General features: G+C 33.2%; 2 protein-coding genes across 2 annotated transcripts; both read right to left on the reverse strand.

The window, feature by feature from the left end:
- Positions 1-942: 942 nt before the first annotated feature.
- LOC123714152 (adenylate kinase) lies at positions 943-2,421 on the reverse strand. Its single transcript, XM_045668318.1, has 4 exons — positions 2,289-2,421; positions 2,007-2,113; positions 1,594-1,830; positions 943-1,479 (listed from the first exon to the last, which is right to left on the reverse strand). The coding sequence occupies exons 2-4, from the start codon at positions 2,106-2,108 to the stop codon at positions 1,090-1,092; spliced, it is 729 nt and encodes a 242-aa protein (XP_045524274.1). The 5' UTR covers positions 2,109-2,113; positions 2,289-2,421; the 3' UTR covers positions 943-1,089.
- A 663-nt stretch (positions 2,422-3,084) lies between these two features.
- Positions 3,085-15,241, reverse strand: LOC123714076 (nucleoporin Nup188). The gene is made up of 17 exons (XM_045668171.1): positions 15,059-15,241; positions 14,665-14,878; positions 13,928-14,532; positions 13,486-13,606; positions 13,082-13,195; positions 12,631-12,927; positions 11,438-11,943; positions 10,822-11,002; positions 9,939-10,203; positions 9,194-9,326; positions 8,268-8,424; positions 7,483-7,782; positions 5,953-7,353; positions 5,378-5,496; positions 4,551-4,767; positions 3,947-4,171; positions 3,085-3,690 (listed from the first exon to the last, which is right to left on the reverse strand). The coding sequence occupies exons 1-17, from the start codon at positions 15,076-15,078 to the stop codon at positions 3,097-3,099; spliced, it is 5,469 nt and encodes a 1,822-aa protein (XP_045524127.1). The 5' UTR covers positions 15,079-15,241; the 3' UTR covers positions 3,085-3,096.
- Between the last annotated feature and the right edge of the window lie 31 nt (positions 15,242-15,272).

Here is a 15,272-nt window from a genome sequence, read left to right on the forward strand (position 1 = left end):
TAATGTTTGTAATGTAGTAGTAAATGTGTAATTCCATATTATTGAAAGTGCAAATAAAATAAGTACGGCTGTGAACTCCCCAGGGACAACTTATAGATTACTCATATATAGAAAATCCTTCAAAACTTTTTGAAATACCTATTCTATTTGTAGTTATAGATTTTCTCTGCAAGTCTAAAATGTCTTAAGTTAATTATTGAATATACATATCTATATCCCCGTATTTCTTGTTTGTCCCGAACATTTATTTCTAAGTATAAAACAACAATATTGATTGGTTTTTGCTACTAAATAATTGTCATCAGTTAGCTATTCAACAAACTGAAAGTGAAGACACAATATCATAGTGCTTTTTAATAATATTTTTCCAATGCGCATTTCATACGCAAGGCTTAATCAGCTTCATAAAAATGCTTTAAGTTTCTTTCAATAATGTAAATGCTATTAAATTGCATTTTAGTGCTTATCTATTATATAATTGTCAGCAAATATTGCTTTTTAAATATCAAAATTATATGTGAGCAACAACAATAATTGGTTTTATTAGACATGCAGAGAACCACAATGATATACAATATGGTAAATAATCTATAGAAAAAATACAAAATATTGAAACATGCTTATTGCCACTATATGGTAATAAATTTTAAATACATATAATAATGATAATTGTAGAAGGTTTTTGTAATAGGAACTTCGAAAGATATATTATAATTATAAATTATTGACCTTTTCTGAGCTTCAAAATGTCTTCAAACCAATATTGAAAAAATAGACACAACTACATAAAGATTTCATATTATGTAATATTTAGCATACAATAAATTCATAACTAAAACTTCTGTTTTATTTAAAACCTATGTGTAAATTTGGTATTTAATATAATTTTAAATTTACCTGCCAAAAAATAATATCTACAAGGATTTTAAAATAAAAAGTAAATTTCCAATATCCACTGTATTTGTACAAGAAAAAAATCTCTAAAATAGATTTAACTATGATCATGAAAAACAGTAAATACTTAAACAGTCACCAAATGAATTATTATTAGTAAAAAGTTTGTACAAATCATTTCACTTATTAATAAAATTATAATGATGATCTTGCTCTGCTGAAGATACGAGTCTTAAAGATGTTATCAATTTTGCTGAACACATCTTCAGCAGACTTAGATGCATCCACTCTATGATGTAGGCCTTGCCTCATGTAGTAGTCTACTAAAGGAACTGTTTGTTGATGATATGTTGCTAACCGTTTCTTAAGAGCATCTACGTTGTCATCAGACCTCTTTACTAAGGGTTCCCCAGTTATGTCATCAGTCATTGACTTTTTGGGAGGGTGAAACTCCTCATGGTAACTCCGACCACTAGATGGGTGAATCAATCTGCCAGTTATTCTACGCACTAATAAACTGTCCTCTATTCCAAATTCAATTACTGCATCTAATGCTGACTTCCTCTTAGCTAGCAGGCCATCAAGCTGAAAGGATATTAATAATTGTTTTATTTAAGGAAAATAAAAGGTATTACTAAATACACAAGTCATCCATTGAATTTTGGCTACAATTAAATAATTTAGCAAAAACTATCTTACCTTTTCCGCCTGTGGAACACTTCTGGGGAAACCATCCAGCAAGAATCCATTCTTACACTCAGGTTTGTCCAAGTTTTTATCAATCATGTCCACCACCATATCATCTGATACTAGTTTTCCTTCATCCATTACTTTCTTTAGGCGACGACCTAGCTCTGAGCCAGAGCCTACCTCTGCTCTGAGCATATCTCCCGTAGACAGATGACATACGCAATACTTTTCTTTCAACCAAGGAGCCTAAAATTTAAATTTAAAAGAATCGTGAATCACGTTAATTTTTTATCAATAAAGTTACATAATCATGTTGTGGAAATTGAATATCAACAACAAGACAAGATAAGAGGTTAATTTGGGTGAATAAAACTATTAATATTCTAAATAAAGTACATAAACATCTTCTATTTTCTACTCACTTGGGTTCCTTTGCCTGATCCTGGTGGTCCCAGTAACACAGCTCTAATACCGGTAGGGTCTTCATCTGGCTTAGGTCTTACAGCAGCGGCCGTCGGTGCCATAATTTCTGGAATTATATATTTTTCTAGTAAGCACTTCTCATATGGCTACATGCATAATATTCTAATTAAGCCTGGTTGGATGTTAGGCCTTTGCAGACAACACATCTAAGCTTTGTAATGAAAAAAAAATAGACTCAAGGCACTCGTTAGATGTTGAAATGTCTACAATGTTGACCCTACCTGTTCAATTGAATCTAAGCTGATTGCAGTCAATCTCGTGGTCAATTTAAATAATTGCCGTGATCTACAAGTTAGCTTGCTGCTGGCTGCTTGTGCTTGCACACCTCACACCTGTTTTGTTAATGTCAAAGTCAAAAACCATTGTCAGATAAATGACGTGTCTTGACATTAAAGGAAAGTAAAAAATACGAAGACAGGTAACCAAACGCAGTTTCAGTTATTACAGATGTAGTTAATATAATAATGCTTAGTATTGTCTTTTGCTAACATATCTTTTACACATTAAGAAACCACTTTTTAAACGGATTGAAGCTATGTATTATTATTATTTAAATAAATATAAATTTAAAAATTATGTACATAATTATAAGTTTATAATAATAATACATAGCTTCAATCCGTTTAAAAAGTGTTTTCTTAATAGTAATGCTTGTTAAGTGATATAATATGCTTTTCATCTTATTGCATTGTCTTTAAATGGCATACAAACTATGGTACTAATAATTTTATTTAACCATACGTACTATTTATGTCGCCAAGGATAGGCCTAGGATATTCCAACGGATAATATTTTATTAGTATTTTAATCTGTAATTCGTCAGAACCAGTAAATAGGCCACTTGGTACTGTTTGCTATCATAGGTAAAACGAAAAAAACAAGGCCGGCTACGACATAGCGAGCCTTCTCGCAGTATGGACGGTATATTTACTGGATTTGATCCCGTAGACGAATATATGTAAAATGTTAAATAATTTTATTAACCATGGCACAAAAAGACAATATTAAAAAAACATATAATTAAAAAAATTATAATTCAGTTTGGCAAACATAAAGAAAAACTACAGACATAAAATGGAAATAATCTTCGTCGTTGTTGATCTGCACTTCCGTCAGATTAGAGTACGCAGTTTCGATTTCTTGTAGCGACGTATCGAGGATTTCGTCGCTATCTCTCGTAGTTTCGGCCCAAGAGACACGTTTTAGGCTTCTAGAACTATCTCTTTTCTTATCCGAAGCTGGTGTAGAGTGCGACACAGGGTTCAGTGGTTCCTTAGTGGGAGTTTGAGCGCATTTGTCCAAAAAATGTTTGCGTAAGATGAACTCTCGCATAGAGTCTTGCGAGGCGCGCTTAGGTGGAGGAGGTGGCGGCAAAGATCTCTCGTCTTCCGGAGATGGGTTTCTTTCGTTTCTTGCTTCTTCGATTCTTTTGGTTTCCTCTTCATCAGCTCCAAGAGGCCAGGCGCCAAGTTTGTTCCGCACTAGATGCGGACGAGCGTGCGTGGCGCACAAAATACGTTTTCGCACGAAATCGTGATACACCGTTAGCTCGGATGCTAATTCTCGTCGGACGAGTTGTTTATGACGGCTTGGAACACTTGGATCACGGACAGCTAGGAGGGCCTGAAATAATAAAATTTAATAAGAATAACGCAAAGAAAAGATTTACAAATATTTAATACATAACTGTAATTTTTACATACAATGTTTAAAAACAGTTCATTTATCATATTAATATATTTTGACATAGATTATGTTCATTATAAAATGTACTTTGAAACGCTTTTTTTTACAATGTTATTTTTGAATTGCCGTAAATAAATCAATGTTTCCACCTCTAAAAAAAAATTGTTTATAAATCATGGACAAACAATTATACCTGTGAAGCTAACAGCGTAAGCGTAGCGTGTAGCGCTCCAACCAACAACCTCTCATCAGTGGGAGGCAAAGCGCTCGCTGCAGAAGACACACTCGCAACTGACTCGCTGCGATTGAGTCGTCGATCGCCGGGAGAATTGTGCGTACACGAACACGCCCTACGACGTCCTCCGCTCCCAGAACCGCGAGGAGATCGCGAGCCGCTTACTTCTTCTGTGTGATATGTCTATACAAAAATATAATTGTGTGAATGTTTGATTATAAAATTGCTTTTTTTTAGTTTATTAACTGAAGCAATGAAGTTGATTAATGTTTAATTTATTTAAAAACAAACATAAAAAACAAACTAGTTCATTAACTTTCAACAGACGCTGGATTTCCACAGAATAAAAAAATATATATTTCTGGTTCTTTAAGAGTCTCGTTATTAATAAAAAATATTTTTCTGGTTTTAACCAGACTCTTTTAAGGTACAATTATTATTTTAAAATATAATATTGACTATGTTAAAAATATTTAAATTTGAGTGTGCGTGATCGATCATATGATAAAGGTCCGTCCCCGTGTTATACAGAAACTAAAAACAAATATATAGGAAAACTTACGTGATTCAAAGAGCGAGTAAGCAAGCAGATAGCTGATAGAATTGTTCCAAATGTCAATTGAGGAAAATGTTCGTATGTGATTTTGGGAGCTCCAAAGTGCAACTCTACTAGGGGTTGCCAACGCTCTAAATCTAAAGCTGGCTCGGCGAGTAGAGATAACAAATCCGGACTAAATGACAGCAGGCACAGTGTGGCCATGTGTAGGATTTCAATCACCCTGAAAAAGATTTACTTACAATATTCCTTTAGATAAGTATTAAGTAAGTACAAATTGAATACAGTGCAAAATAGATTTTAATATAAATAAAGACGTAATTATAATCTTAACTATATTTTAACTATTACTGTATTGTTTTTCGATGGCTAAATTTACCTTTTTGACTCAAGGCTTAAAAAAGTATTGATTCGAAAAAATCATGTAAACGTATTAATAAAACTTTTATGTTTAAAAGTATACTTAGAACATTTAACAGACATTAAGTAGACAAGTTTACCAAATTAAAACACATTAATAATTGAAATTTTACAATATTTTTAGACGCTCAACGCGTTTTTAAGAATAATAAAAAATAAAAATAATGTCTACTATTTAATTTTCGATAAATAAAATTATATCTATACCGGCAAACTTCTTGAGCAATAAACAAGGGAGTGGGGGGAAATTTTTCGCATCGTACACAGCGCGGGACACAAACGTCAACTGATTAACCAATCACCGATCGACACGTTACTCTCCCGCCGCCCCCCTCCCAGTGATATCCAAAAATCGCTTTTGCGGCAAGGACATTCGTTCAAGATGTTTGCCGGTCACTGTAACAAAACCTTACCTATGCAAGGCGGTAGGTGAGGGCTGTGTGACGTCATCAGAGTGCAGGCCGGCGTCTGACGGACGTCGCGCGCGCAACATTAGCATGACGCACTGATACACGCACGCACTTATACTACGCTGTGGGCATATTTAATTTGTAGTTTAACAATTATTATTATTACATCAGTCTAAATGCACTCTTTCAACTAAAGAACTGTCTGTAAAATTGTGCCTTTGCTATGATGAAATAAGACATATTAGCTAAAATAAATAAATTAGTGACCTTTATAGGTCTGGGCCTCAGATTTCTGTATCTGTTTCACACGCCGTCGACTACTTGGAAGGCAAGCCGGTTTCCATACGACTTCCTTCACCGTTCGAGCGAATGTTAATGCGCACATAGAACAAAAGTCTATTGGTGCACAGTCGGAGATCGAACCTACGACCTCAGGGATGAGAGTCGCTAAAGCCACAAAAACACAAAATATCTCAAAATATATTAAAAAGTTTTTATGTTACTTCTTGTATATGTCAGTAATAAACACCGTTTAAAGACAAGAGAAGACCGTTTACATAAAGAGCCATTTTACTCACCATAATACAGATGAGGGAGTTTATATTCAAAATCCGCCATCTTGCCTCAAATTTCACCAGCTGAACGATCAAACTTAACGTCGACGCACATAGATTCAATGCCGCAACACTGTACATCTGTCGCGGAAGCAATATTGCTTCCACAATATGCTCCAAATGCACTCCAACAAAAGTTATCGCGTCTCCAACGAAAAACTGGCCGTGCTTCATAACCATCGTGGCTATAAAATCCAAACTGTACCCATAAACTTTCCACCATTCTTGGGGCGTCCAAGTTTTGCCATTAGAGTTCGTCTCCATTTTGGGAGGAAGCAATTGCAGCCACAGGAACTGATCGACATCGCTCAGTAGCAAGTCTTTTGAGAAGGGTCCCCTCGCGTACGCGGTCAAACATCGCAAGGCAGCTAAAGATGTGTGTAGGTGACGCTTATTTTGAAGACTGATTTGGAGGCAACATAATAATTTGTTGATGAACTTTGTTGATTGGAACCACTGGGAAAGTCCAGAGAACACGTCATCGTATAGTTCAAGGCACTGTTCGAGCATGGCCAGAGAAATCACGATGGGCGGGATTTCGTTCTCTTCTTCAACTTTATTCTCGTCTTTGATGTCATCGAAGAGTTTTTGGAGCTCCAAACTGTTTATATTTGTTACTGAACGAATAATGCTTTGGGCCAAAATGCTGTTTGCTTTAATTTCGTAATCCAAGCTGCTTATAGCGACAGTTCCTATAGATAGAATAGCTCGGACTGCTCTGAGATGTAAGTGCTCATAAACCGCTGCCCCACTTGAGAGTAGGCTATCAATCTGTTTGGCACTTGTCTTTCTGTTGTCAAAGCAATCATCTTTCCAATTAGCTAGCATTATAACGTATAATTCTGCTAAAATGACAACAAGGCGGCCATCTTTGAAGTCGTCCATTTCGTGTAAAAGAGCGTTCATACAAGGCGCAACCATTTTGGCTTTGTGCGCGATGTTCAGACTGAACGGAAGACATTTGCAGAAAATTGTTGTGAAATCTTTCCACGACGTGAGCAAGCTTAACCAGATCGGCACCTTATCAGTAACCTCTTCAAGTGATCGACCTTTGAAGGAAAATATATAATCTATCCAGGTATCTAGTTGTTTTTTGTTCGTATCGAAGAAGCGTTCGAGCACTTCTTTAAAATTTGGTTCCAGTTTTTCCCTGGAAACGAATAATTCTATTCCGAGGACGTTGAAAATTTGACTATAAGTGCGTAGATCAGGTTGGATCTCGCTGAATAAAGGGCTGGTCATATGATCCCAGAAATTGGGATGTTCTTGTAACTTTTTGACAAGGATTTGCATGTTATTCTTCCAGAGTGCATGGAATAACGCCATTATACATCCAAGTAGCGGACTTTGTAGTAATTTAGCGTCCTGAAAGATAAAAATACCCATCTTTTAAGATCTACAAATACATAGTAGTACTACATATATATAGAAGTATACTTCATATAAAAAACCTAGAAAAGTAACTTTACATAAAAGTAATTGTAAAATACTTACAGATTTGACAGTCCCCAAATAATCCGCCATATACCCCAAAATTCCTTCAAATCTATCATCTTCACTATTATCTTTAACTTCTTTCTCCTTCTCTATCTCGTCAGCTTTTGCCCGTTCGTGATTCATCATGAAGAAAGCTTCGGTCAACCCAGGTTGTTTCCCCACACATGTAGTGACAAAGGCTAAAATTGCAACTTTGAGTTCCACACTTTCGTACTCATCCCGCAATCTGTCCAGAAATATGACTCGCACTTGATGCGCTGTCATATCTAATAAAGCGAAGAGAGACATCTGGAAGCCCTGAAAAAAATTGTTTTCATATATGTACCTATATTCTTAGAAATTCTATAGAGGAAGGTAAAAAAAACTTCTTTGGGTTGGTTTCCGATAGACATGTAGACGTATGTATTAACAACTAAACGAATAATCATAAGGAATTCGTGGAGTGCAATCAATGCATAGAAAATTCTATGTAATTCTTAAAAACGATTGTATAGGACGTATCCGGGTGCGTTCGTGTCTTCCATTCAAAAATCTTATTAACAAATTCAAATAGTAAATTAGAATTGAACAATCGAAAAATCATTATCCTTTTTAGTTTAATATATTTATATATATATATATTTGTACATATAATGTTAAAGATTATAAGTATCAATTCGAACTAAGTAAGTAAATTTGAATTTTGTTCGACTGTATTCGTTAGTATTTGGATTCGAATATAAATTTAATATATATGGTCTTAGACCAAAATTTCACGAGAAAAATCTACTATTTCAGCTTACATCAGCGAATTTCCTAAGTAGTCGACATCCGAGTACTGCAAGGCCCCGGTTAAAGGCGTGATGGATGTACCCTGTCACATTTGGAACCACCTTCAGGCTGTCCACTTGTTTGTTCTGAGCGAAGATGAGTTGCTCCAGTGGGCTTACTGAAGTACATCTGATGGGAAAATATTATTTCTTTTTAACCCTCTATAAAACGTTCATAGACACGCATTTTTTATAGTTTATTTAACACATACTACAAACAAAAATATATACGAGATTAACAGCAATTCAAACAAGTTAATTATGTTTAAGATTTAAATTTCGCAGTTGCATTATATTGGTTTAAAAGTACTTTTAACTAATTTGAAATTGAGGTTATTTTCTCGTTACACTTCTACTAAATGTGCTGTTTCTTACAGCTTTAGATGATATTAATATGTTTCAATGCGTTTCAGCAATGAATACGTAATGTAAATAATATGGCTTCAGAGATCAGTAAGTTTTATCTGTAATCATACCAAAAACTATAGAAACCAGACTTCTAGTTTGACAAGTGAACATGATTATGTAACCTGGGCTTAGCCTGGACTTTGTACGTACAACGTCTTTAAATCTTAATCTTTTAATTTTTGTTTTGCTTCTCCGGTTTATTATTTGAGGCCTTCAGAGTAGAGACTTACGCTCGTATATTCAAAATTTCATTTCAGCATCTCATTAATACATAACCGACATTTACAGATATTAAATTATACTAGAACATTTGCATTATATAAAAATGATATTGAAATTTCAAGATTCATAAAAAAAATTATACTCATATTTCGTCGTAAAAACCGAATATCGTAACAGCCAATGACGTCGTTATTAAGTACCTAATACTTTTAACTGCCGATACCTTGGATTTTAGTCAATATAACAAGCAATTTTGTATGTACACATACCCGATTAGAGCCTTTTCTCGTAAAGCGAATATAATAATAGCGATACATCGTTGTAATGTAAACGTGTACTGGTATGCTGAACCAGAAATCCAATTCGGTTCGTCATGGATTAGGCGTTCCAAAGTTTCATTGCCTGAAAAAAATTGACTTCAGTGATTTTCCATACTCAATAGATGAATATCTCTCGTAGATATTACGAGTGGTCTGTTGCATCCACACTTAACAATTGATGCGACAAATTTGTGTTGAATTTGGCAGTATGCATATTTTCATTTTTAATAATTATAGACTATGTTACTCAAGGGTACTAATAATGAAATAATTTTTAAAATAGATCTACTAGTTTTGGTGGTTATTCTTTAGATATTTGTAAGTAAATAAATCAAACACACAACTACACGCAACACTCGTCGAGCGAGTTTGCTTATCTTGCCAAAGCCACGTACAAATTATTTGAAGAAGTCTATTAAGTATGAGTGTGTGCAATTATTCTATCAATTATCGTCTAAAATTCTCAATATTAGCGCGTTTAACGAATTCAAAAGGGCATTAATGATAATGTCAGTGTAAACTAAATTGGGACGGCTAATGGCGACGTATATACATATTATGTTTCTCATGTAAATAAAATACATTTTTTTAATGAGAAATAAAGTCCTCCTCTTTAGAATATTAGTTTGCATTAGAATATATATTAATAAAACATAAATGTAAGGCTTTAAATATAATCAACATATACACATACCAATGGACGCGATCTTCAGTAACTCCAAAGCGTTCTCTGTATATAACAGACCATAGACACAAGTTTTTTTCAACATGGTAACACTGGGACTACAATTCATCTGTTGCAACACCAGAGTAAAGAAATCCGCACACTTGTGTATGAGGGATCGTCTTTCTATAACTGTGCGGTATCTCCAACCATACACATTGGGAAAAATTTCTCGTAAAAGCAAAACCAGGCCTGGTAGAAGTAGTTCTGTCACTAAACGATCTTCTATTGTCGCCTGGAGGATTTAATAAAAGCTTTTATGTGAACTAAATTTCTACGCGTCATGTCATTTTTAAAATACAGTTTTAATTTTTTTATATTAAGTATTTATCATGACCGTCGAGCTATAATGACGCAACAAAAAAATACGTTAATTAGCATAGCGAACTGTAAATTCTGACAGTTGTATATAAATAAAATATAACTAAACTTATGTATGGGGTCCTTTTCAAGTAAATACAAATAACTTGTGCCAGGGGATCCTTTCCGTAACTTATATGACAGTAAATACCTGTATAATTGCTTTTGTGCAGTGTGTGTGTGTGTCTGTGTGAAACATGTAAAGCTATATAATATAAAAAAATTCAGTATTTCATATTCAATGATTATTAAACGAAATTAGTTTTATAGGTTTGAACTTTAAAAGCAACACTTGGACGTTTGTTTACGTTTTTACAAGCATTGTTCGACAAAGGCGCTGGTGCGACGCCATATTGGCTAGCTTTGGCGGGTTATAACAACTAAGAATGTTTAATTTTAAAGTCAAATAATTAACAGAATATAAAAAATACCAATTTGAATGAAAGCTATTTGTATTATTATAACCTATTGATCACCAAATAGAAAATATTACCTTATGAAAAGCGCATAGCATATCTATATATGCAGTAAGGAACCGGTATGTTCCAGTAGGCTGCTCCAAAGTTACCAGATATGACCCAACGGCTCCAGATTCCAATGAAGCGCCAGTAGCGTACTCCGCGTGAGATAGCTGCTGCTTGGTCACACGGGGTAGAAGACCGGTATTTATTAATCTAGAAAGAAATTAGAACAGATATTTGTAATTATAAAACATAAAAGTAATAAAAATAATATATTTAGAGTCTATAGCACTGACGTATCGAATTTTACTATAAGCTGTTGCATCTACTTTATCAAGGCGAAAAGACACAGCCAACACCAAAATGAATTGTAATGTGGAATTTTTAATTAAAACCTTATAGCACTTTAGAAAGACATTTTCTAAAGATTTAGGCACGCACTCAATCTTCAAAATGAATGATAGCTATATTTATCTTGAATTTTACGAGATAAAAATGCCTTGTGAGTCGATATATATACACAAATAATATTTGTAATGAACTAGTTCTAAATTAAGAATTCTTTATAACTTTATAAGAATTATAAAAACTCAAATATCATACTTAAAATAACCTAAATATATAAAAACAACCGACGAAGAATCTTACCTTGAATAAATTTCCTTCGAAAACAATGGTATCAAAACTGTGCACACATCTAAACATTCAACCAAGAGCGGCAAAGGTGGAGTTTCAGCTCTCATAAACCTCACTAAGATATCAAAAACCCCTTCACTTGGTGCTACTAGGCTTTTCGGAATCTCCTTATCATTGACCAAAGCTTTAAGTATACCTTTCAAAACCCTGGTACCTTCATATACTCTCTCCAATGTGACATTGATATCATGATGCCTTTGTTTGCGATCTAATGCCTTTTCAATTTCGCTATTGAACACGGTCCAATAAGAATATGGTGTGCGAAAGTGAATCATTGTGCCCTCTTTCCGTTCTAAAATGGTAGCTTTAGAGCCAGCTTCTATTGTATAGGAGGGGTCCCCGAGTGGGCAATAGTCTCTCCCAATAATTGCATCCTCAGTTTGTAGGGCGGTTATTAATACTGCTTGGGGATTGTATATTTCGGTGAAAACTGGTAAATTTTTAAATTCTCCTAAAAGCTGTGAATGACACGGTATTGTTATATTTAGGTGTACTATAAAAAAAGATACAATTTTTTTTCATATTAAGTATCAATACAGATTTCTGGATATGTTTCGTATGTGAACAACTTGTAACATCACTTGATACATCATATATCTCTAAAATTAATCAAAGTTGATTTGCGTTAAGACCTTCCGTACCTTCTAAGAAACAGTAACTTGTAAACAGTTTCTTTACACGAAATGACAAGTTTCTATAATGGCAGAATGTGCGATTTCACTTTAGTGTCGCTAGATTTATCACTATATGTATTTATTTTAACTCAAGAACAGTGCCAACTAGAACATGTCTATTACATATTCTATTTCGCATCAGACATACAAACCCAAATTAAACATTATTAATGGTGACTTTATTTTTTGAATGAGTGGTTGTACAAAAACATACATAAAAATTTAGATGGCATATATTATCTTAATGTCTCTATTATGATGTAAAAAATTGCCACTAATTATATAAGTGATTTGAAATTTAAATTAATAAAAATTTGTTGTTGAATTAATGTTAAAGTGGCAGTTACAAGAAGCAAGGTAAACCTTATTATAAATAAGCTAAACACAATATATTAAAGAAAGGAATATACTGATTGTATTTGATTGTTTCAATTGAGTATTGACAACTATAATTATGATATCCATACTTACATTCCGAACACTATCCTTCCCGGCTTCAGCCAAACTTGTGGACAATACTGATAGGGCCTTAAAATTGAATGGGAAATATTCTAAAGCTGTATTCCATAACGATACAACACCAATGTTATTCTCATTTTGTAACCTCCAGAATTCTTTAGCTATGGTTGGATATTTGATTAAATCGGCACACAATGGCATGACTCCAGGCTGACAGCTGATGGTACTGTCACCATCAAATTTATCACAAATTTCATTCAATAGCCTAAATACTCTGTGTCTTATTATTTCGGCACAAGTTGAATCATCCTAGAAATAAATTCATTATTAAGTTGAAAGTAGAATAAAAGTTTGTATAAAAGCCTATATCCAAAATCTATCTCACACTTAACTTATTAGGTAACTATTAACTATGAATTATAGTTTTAATGAATATAGAACTGAGCAGAGAAAGGATTCTTACATTGAAAACAGTGCTACTAATCATTTGTTGCATAAACTCAAAGACTCTCATTCTCAATGCTGTGGCTCCATAATGGTGGTACTGGGTCTCAAACAATCTTACATGTTGTGCACTCTGTAAAAAATTGTAAATATGTAATAGTCAAATCTATGAATACATAATGGCAGGTAGCAATAAACAATGATATAAAACATAACTAGAACCTAATGTATATCTTTAATATGGTTCAAGTTGCAAATTAAAAAAAAATAGTAATCAAATTTATCCTATTTAAAATGCTGATTACATGTCTACTACATAGAGAATTAAGCCAAGGAACTAATTATGTGTGTGGGATTTTACTTTAATTAGCAAAAACAACATATTCAACAGTGTGAATATTTTGTTTGTCTGGACAAATTTACCTGTAAAGTTATCATCATCCAGATCATCAGCATAGGGCTCTGTTCAGTACAAGGTTGCAATTTGGTAAATTCATTCTCTACAGTAGTTTTTGTAGTTTCTATCCATGATGACAAATTTTGGCTAAAAATAAGATATAAATCAGATTATGTGAAATTTTATTAGCATTTAATTAAATATGAGAGGGGGGCACAAAAGTATTAGAGAAAAGATGTCAAAAAGTTATGTACATTGTACTTTTGTGGTGTACTAATTTATGTACAATATTATAGATATAATCTGATGGTTTTATTTTCAGATAAATACACAGCATGCTTTTCACCTTACCACTGTACCACTTATTTGCCACACATCTGTCAAATAAACAATTATTATTATTATTATAGAACACACAAAATAATTTATAAAATTAAAGTCAATATGCATTAAAATTCATTTACTTACATTTTCTTACTATCACATATAACCATGAACAGTCCAATCTCCATATACATAACTCTAAGACTTGTCTCTTTGTGCCTTTCCTCCAAGAGATCATTAAAACCTTGATTCTTACCAAAATCATGTTTTCTAAACAACTTGAACAAAGTTATAAATTCACTGTCAGTGATCCCAGAGTCACTTGCAATCATCATTAAATTCTGTAGAATTGCTACTTGCTCTCTTAAATTGGATTTAGCCCAGTCTTGCCTAACAGTATCATTGTTAAAATCATTTTGAATTTTCCTTGATGGGGGTGGTGTTGATAAAAGTTTATCAAACTGACTTATAAGTGAAGTCTTTAAATCATTTAATCCTATTTCTTTGATAATCTTACTGAATAATTCATGATACTTATGATTAACATCTGACTTAAATTGAATCATATATTGTATAAGTTTCAAAAGAAATAATCTTTCAGCATAATAAAAATTCCAAACATTTGGTGACAAAAATGATGGCCGGGTATCAACAAAAGCTACATTCTTCAAAGCATTTGCTGCGGTGCCATATGAAACATCACAAAGGTAGTGCTTTATCAAATCCCATATTTGATAACAATCAACATCCTGGAAAAAAATATATTGTTTCATACATAAAACATAACTAGAACCTAATGTATATCTATAAATATATATAACTTGATTCAGGCCTTATTCTTAAGTTGTTTATTATTCTCATCACACCACAACAATACTCACTATATAATTCTGCAAGGTTTGGACGACGTTTAATAGTCTTGTTTGATCGCTATACTTTGATTGTAGCTGTGAGAATTTATCTGCTCTCAACGACTTATATGAAACTAAGCCTTGCTTTAAACATTCTACAACATCTTTCTTATCTAGAACTTTCTTCAGTTCTTCTTTTGAAAGACTTTGTGATGTGGTCCAACGCCATAACTGTTTCCAATAACTAAAAAATGCAGACGTAAAACATAAAATATTGTGTGTGTTTAATATTATAAACTTTATTTTATTTTTTCTCGATATTAAAGTATTGGCCTAGTCTGTAATGATAATGTATGTATTTCTGTAAATACATACAAACAATCTTTTAAATAAACTTAAGAATAAAATAACTTTTGAAACTTACGGAGTTGTCGGTTCCGACATTTTACAATATTTAGACGCAAACGTTTTTAGAATAACATGTTGAAATGAAAATTTTTATGTTGGTTTATCTGTTCATATATTAAACTGTTAGGTAATGAAAGTTTATGTATAATTAAAAATTAAGACCAGTGCGAAACAAGTTAGGTTAGAAGACGTTATAACTCCGCTGATTGGCTTGGCTATAAACAAAGTTT

This window comes from Pieris brassicae, chromosome 9 (genome assembly GCF_905147105.1).
Source record: "Pieris brassicae chromosome 9, ilPieBrab1.1, whole genome shotgun sequence".
In the NCBI taxonomy this organism is placed as follows: domain Eukaryota; kingdom Metazoa; phylum Arthropoda; class Insecta; order Lepidoptera; family Pieridae; genus Pieris; species Pieris brassicae.